This window comes from Vigna angularis, chromosome 6 (assembly GCF_016808095.1).
Source record: "Vigna angularis cultivar LongXiaoDou No.4 chromosome 6, ASM1680809v1, whole genome shotgun sequence".
Lineage (NCBI taxonomy): Eukaryota > Viridiplantae > Streptophyta > Magnoliopsida > Fabales > Fabaceae > Vigna > Vigna angularis.
Window position 1 is genome coordinate 5,072,012 of NC_068975.1, and position 6,473 is coordinate 5,078,484.

The 6,473-nt window shown below is 34.8% G+C and overlaps 1 protein-coding gene across 1 annotated transcript; it reads right to left on the reverse strand.

Annotated features, from left to right (window-relative positions):
* Positions 1-616: 616 nt before the first annotated feature.
* LOC108341212 (mitochondrial import inner membrane translocase subunit Tim13) lies at positions 617-6,238 on the reverse strand. The gene is made up of 2 exons (XM_017578889.2): positions 5,962-6,238; positions 617-1,025 (listed from the first exon to the last, which is right to left on the reverse strand). Exons 1-2 carry the CDS (start codon positions 6,073-6,075, stop codon positions 879-881), a joined length of 261 nt encoding a protein of 86 aa, XP_017434378.1. The 5' UTR covers positions 6,076-6,238; the 3' UTR covers positions 617-878.
* Positions 6,239-6,473: the final 235 nt, after the last annotated feature.

Consider the following 6,473-nt stretch of genomic DNA (forward strand, 5'->3'; position numbering starts at 1 on the left):
TGAAATGAACACATCATTTATCCTATAGCTTAAGATTAAATAGAAACTAATCTTAAGTTGTAATCCAATCGATTTTCCTATCTAATCAGTTTTCCTATATACTTCTAGATGCTAAGAATAGACCAGATGTGTTATATGTGGTCATGCATATGTTTTATATGTGGTCACTTATAGGTTTCACGCTAAACGTAGAGCAATATACTAGATACCAAGATAGATATCATAAAAAGTACTTCGAGAGTTGATCATCTATAGTTTCATATTTAGAAGATCTAATACGAGAAAGAAGAAATATGTAAAGTCAGGCTTCAATACGGTGGTTCAAACACAAAAATCACTCTTTTGATAGCTTAAATTGAATTCTAGGGTTTAGGGACTCTAAAAAATACTGAGCCATTTATGTCAAAGAGGGCTAACAACGTTATATTCATAGCACTTCGAAGTTTTCAAGTTCAGATAGTAACTAGTTTTAACTACAACTATATTTATAATTGAATTTTAAGGGTAAGAAATAAAAGAAACACCAATTAAACAATCCAACAAATCATCACCCAGTTTACGAATCAACCACAACTTTGGGAGGTGGAACCGAAATCCAAGAGACAAATCCATCTTATTTTCTCCAAAATGCTATGTTTTAACTCTTTTAAAACTTATTTTAGTTACCGGACAACTTCATGCGATGAAGTAAATATAATATAGACAATTATTAAGAAAACAGATTTGAAAATAAGCCTGAACTTCACGGGTCATACATGCCTTAGTTTTATAATATAATATTAAAATGCATGAAAAGAACCCGGAGACACGTAATCTCCAACGCCTATAAATTGGTAATCAAAATGTTGAGAGAAATTAAACTGAGAAAGTTGTCCGATTCATTGCGAAGTAAATAACGCTTTGCTAATTATGCCGGTGGCTTCAATATATCGATCTACGCACCTAGAGATGCAACTGCTTTCACTTCCACCAAGACTTGAACCTGGTTTCGTGATACACTTCTCAAAACACTTTCTTCCCACTGTCTGCAAAATAAATGGCGATGTGGAAGATGAGTACAACTGCGGAAATCAAAAGACACTAAACAAAAGAGTACTAAAATTTACGCACCAAACAAAAGAGTACTAAAATTTACTAAAATAATGCTCACAGAAATTGCAGAGAAGTACACATTCTTTATTAACATACTGGGGCTCACATAAGCCTTTTATAACTAGGGGGAGAAGATTAAGCAACAACGTTTAAAAACTCCTAAATTACTAGAAAGTGGAGGACTAAGCACTAGTGATTCAACCTACGACCATGTCCCTAATATTCAGGGCTTTATTAACAGTAAATAACAAACTGAATTGACTAATAAGTGTTAGAAATTCAAAGTGAGTTGAAGTCCCACATTAATTAAAAATAAGTAAGATAAATAGTAAACCCATAAATCCATAGCTTTGGACCAAAGGTAGTGTCCTAGTCTCTTATATAGACCTGTTCACAACTCATTGGTACCACATCTTCTCAGTGCCTACCTCACAATAAGAATCCTTATCCTAACATATCCTACTACGGTATAATCAGTTTAAGTTAGGAACCTACCAAACTCCCCGTAGCTCCCTCAATCTCACGAATAGCTTGAGTGGTTTAGTCATTATGTCTGCTCCCTTGATTAAAAGAATTACAATGTACCAGCTTCACCTTGTCATCACTTATGAGGTTACTAAGAGATGGAACTAGACCTCAATATGCTTATTTCACACATGAAAGACATGACTCACAGAAAGTTTGGTAGTATAACAGTTCCTTGTATAAAAAGTCTTCCACTTCAAGAAAGCATGTCCTATTGTAGAATGGTGGTACAAATAAAAGGTTACCACTAAGATACTCGCTTGAGAGGGAGGTGCTCCAATGAGGATAGACTCACACTTGAGAGGGAGATTGTTAGGAATTCAAGGTGAGATGAAGTCCCACATTGGTTAAAAATGAGTAAGATGAATAATATATAAATAGAAAGACCATGAACCCATTACCTTAAGGTTTTGGGTTGAAAGTATTGTATTAGTCTCTTATATAAGCTTGTTCACAGCTAATTTCGATTATATCTCCCTAGTGTCTCCCCTCGAAAAAACCTCACAATAATAATCCTTATCCTAACATATTTTATCATGGTATAATCAGTTTAAGCTAGGAACCTAGAAAACTCCTCATAGCTCCCTCCGTCTCACGAATGTATCTAGCTTGAGTGGTTTAATCGTGGTTTAGTCATTACGTCTGCCCCTTGATATAAAGAATTACAACATACCAACTTCACCTTGTCATCACTATTAAGGTTACGTAATAGATGGAACTAGACCTCAATATGCTTATTTCACCCATGGAAGACATGACTTTCAGAAAGTTTGATAGTAGAATAGTTGTCACAAAAGATTGTAACACCTTTGTCTTTAGTCTATGTTTTTCAAGAATTCGTCTTAACTTGATGCCTTAAGTCGCACAGTAAGCTACTACCATATATTCCATTATGTGGTTGATAGTATGACCATTGGCTACTTCTTAGAACTCTATTTTAGCTTCAAATGGTATCGCATTTTGCCACATGTGCATAAACTTCATTGAAATCAACATCAAACTATTCCACATACCCTTTAGCTACAAACCAAGCTTTCACTTGACCACCTCACCTTTTTTATTCAATTTTGTTTAGAAAACCCATTTGCCCCTAATCTTATTTATTCCTATAGATAGGTTTGTGACTCCCATACTTGATTTCTTTCTATTGCATCAATATTTTCCTTCATTGCCCTCCTCCAATTGGATAGTGTTATCGAGGAGCTTCACTATTCATGAACAATGCAATGTTTATCATTTCATCTTTGGTTTCCAAAAGACCTTCTCCACTTACTCCATTATGCATCCAAACAAACGCAATTTGTTTCGTTCTCCATCCAAATAAGCTATTGCTCTTCATCTCTTGTAAATAAGGGTGTACTTCTTGAGCTCTCACATCCAAATAACCTCATTTTGTTGGGGGTGTATATGCCACAATGAGATTCCTTTTAGTTTCGTTCTTCTTGCAAAACTCGTTGAACTCTCCACCTTGATCAATTTGTAGACAACATAGCGATAAATTGGTTTCATTCTCCATAACCTTCTTGAAACACTTAAAACATGACGAAGATTTATGACTTGCCCTTTAAGAAATAAATCCATATCTTACAAATGAAATCATTAATGAAATTGAGAATGCATCTTTTCCCATGTTGGAAATAGGTGAAACAGGACCTTGCAATTTTGTATGTTCCAACTCAAGATGTAGAGAAGCTCTCCAACCACTTTTCTTTGACATTGATTATCTTGTTTGCTTTCCAACTAGACAATTGGTGCAAACTTTTGTAGAAGGTTGAAATTAAGGCAACCTTTTACCATCTTCTCATTTTGTAATGTTCTAATCTCTTTGCAACTCAAACGTCTATATCTTTGATGCCATAAATAAGTAAGTTCTAGTGAATTTACTTAGAAACAATTTGACAAGATAGTAGAAGATACAACATAGAACATCCTATTTATCAACATAGGTGTGGATAAATAAGACCCTTCACTTGATGGTAACTCAACATTCTCCATTTTGAATTAAGAGTCACACCCCTTTCTTGTTATTGACCAACACTTAGTAGATTAATGTGTAGCTCAAGCACATCACTTATTACTCATGTTCTTCCTTGTACTTCAAGTTTGACATCTCCTTTGCCACATATTGCCATGCTTTTATCATTGCCTAACTTTCCTGAATGTGAAAATCCTTCATATATCTTGTCAAACCACTTTTTGTTGTCGATCATATGGTTCTACAACCACTATTGAGGAACCAGACATCCTCTTGCTTTACATTGTTTTCTTTTACATACACCACTAACAACAACTCTTCTTCACCTAGTTCCATGTAATGAGCTTCCTTCTCCCATTTAAAAAATTCATATTGAAAATGCTTAATTGATGACACTTGAAGCATTCAATTGTTGCTTTATTGAGGAATCTATCTTAACCTCTTCCTCTTGCAACTCCACTACCTCTTACTACCACATGACTTCATCATTTTCTACTTGTTTTCTCCTCATGCATATTGCAAAACTTGCTCATCTCCTTCCCATCTTCATAATATTTTTTGTTCATGAACATACAAAGAACTTTTAAGTGCATCAACCATAAGCTTGTTAGTGTCCTTTGCTTCTTCAATAGAGCACACAATGTAATCAAAATTTTAGTGAGTTCATAATATCTTCTCAATGACCTTTAGCATGCGTCATGTCTCCTCCACAATATCTCATGTTGATGGCCACCACCATGACTCATTCAACGTAGTAAGTGATCGTCTCTCCCATCGTCATCTATAATAGCTCAAAGGTTCTCCAAAGTCTATGAAGTTGAGTATGTTGCACCCTATCATTTCCTTGATATTTGACCTCACTGAATCCAACAACTACTTGGAAGTCTCTTCCTAAGTGAAGGTTTTCATAATAAACTGGTTAATAGCTTGGAAAAGATAGCTCATGGCCTTTAAATCCTTCAACTTCATCTCATCTAATGCTTTCCTTTGCATTATTGGTAGGCTCTATATTTCATGTAGCTCTTAGTAACTTGATAATCCAATACTCCTTTTATCTCAAGAGATTCTCCACAAGGAGACTCCAATGATCATAATCCCAATCAATTTTTGGAATGAAAGCATGTACAAAATTGTTTGATTCGACTAGCATGTCCCTCGCACCTGTGTTTCTAGCTCTAACTTTGAGGCTTCTTTTGAAGCTCTAATAGCAAAACTTGTTAGATACTAAGCTAATGCTCATAATGGGGCTTATACAAGCATTTCGTAACTAATAGGAAAAGATTAAACAACCACTTTTAAAAACCCCTAGAACATGGAGGACTATGCATTAGTGATTCAACCTACAACCATGTCACTAAACCATCTCACCAATACTAAGGGCTTTGTTAACCATAAATAATAAATAATAAACTGAATTGACTAAAAAGAAACCTTATTCTAGCCCTGTTAACAATAAAGGGAAATCCCTTACCATTGCCAATCTAGAATATATTTCCAAGAATTTGCAATTGGCAGAGGCAAACCATGAATAGATAGGACAAATCAATTGCACGAATAATTTAAAGCATGAATTCTCCGATGTTTATTAAAAAAACGACTCATGAACAAGAAACCCATCAATCACTAAATGCAATTGCATCTTTCTGCGAAATGAGAAAACCATAATCGATCTGCATTAACTGAAATTTCACAATCAATTGCATGTTATTGACCTACATAATTGAATTTTTCACAATTGGCTTCTTACATGTTTCTTTTGTTGTTGTTCCTCTATAGTAAGGTTGAAAGATATATAAAGACCAAACTTTTAACACTAGCCAAATTGAACTGATAAAAACTATAATTTGGTTTTTTATTAAAGTGGTCGTGTTACTTGCTTTATAATAGGAGCTGGCGTTAATACTAAAAGTAAGTATAGAACTCGAGAAAGAAACATTCTTTACATGAGAAAACACTGCTTAACAAACAGAAACGCATGCTAGAACACAACAAATGATCAAAGAAAAAAGAAGAATACGAAGAGATCCAGAGTCTGTGCCTTTCATAGCCTATGCCACTTATACACTCCTGAATTCTTATGTCAATCTTCTAGTCCCCACACCGGACCAATTCGCTCAACCATATGCACATTTTGTTTACTCTTTCCTGACACATTTCTTTCTCCTTTCTCACACCGTCCTTCCTATTCTCCTCACACTCAAACTGTTTTCATTGTAAACGAATCTGACTATTAGCTTATGAGTCAGATTATTACGCGTTTGGCCACAGTGCTTTCCGCTATTTTAACAAAGCCAATCCCATGAACAGTATGAGGGCTGAGAATCGTGCAATGAAATCCATATAAGCAGTTAAAAGGCGAAAGTAGATACCTCAAGAAATTGTTGAGCATACTCCAAGGCCAGTTGATTCTTCAATTGCTTTCTGATATCCTGCGCAGATAACTGCTGGGACGACCCAGCCGATGGATTTGAGAACGAATCCATTGCTTCCCACTCAGTATGCTTATCTGTAAGTTAGAATTACACGATGTGTGCCGCCAAACAGAGTAAACAGACGATTGTTAAATAACCCCTCAGCAACGTTCTTTCCCTAAAACCCTAATTCAGTACTTCTTTTCGAAGTGGACCACCCACGATAGTCCAGCCCACTCTCAAGTTATATCTTAGATTTGTTATTCAAACTTCTCTCAGTTGTTAATTTTAATGTATCTGGATAGAAAATTTTAATAGGACAATTTATTTAGTTTTGATAATTTGAAATGTTTTATGGTAAAATATATTTATGAGATAATTTATAAGAAATTAAAATAGTAGAATTTTATTAGAGTAATTGGATTTTTAATATCAGTTAATTTAAAATTTTGCCTAAAAAGTAAAAATTT

Excerpts from the sequence above, each read along its gene's own strand:
- LOC108341212 (XM_017578889.2), bottom strand. The coding sequence starts at position 6,075 with ATGGATTCGTTCTCAAATCCATCGGCTGGGTCGTCCCAGCAGTTATCT. Across the intron at positions 1,026-5,961 it reads ATGCTCAACAATTTCTTGAG|ACAGTGGGAAGAAAGTGTTT; the intron begins GTATCTACTTTC and ends TTTATTTTGCAG.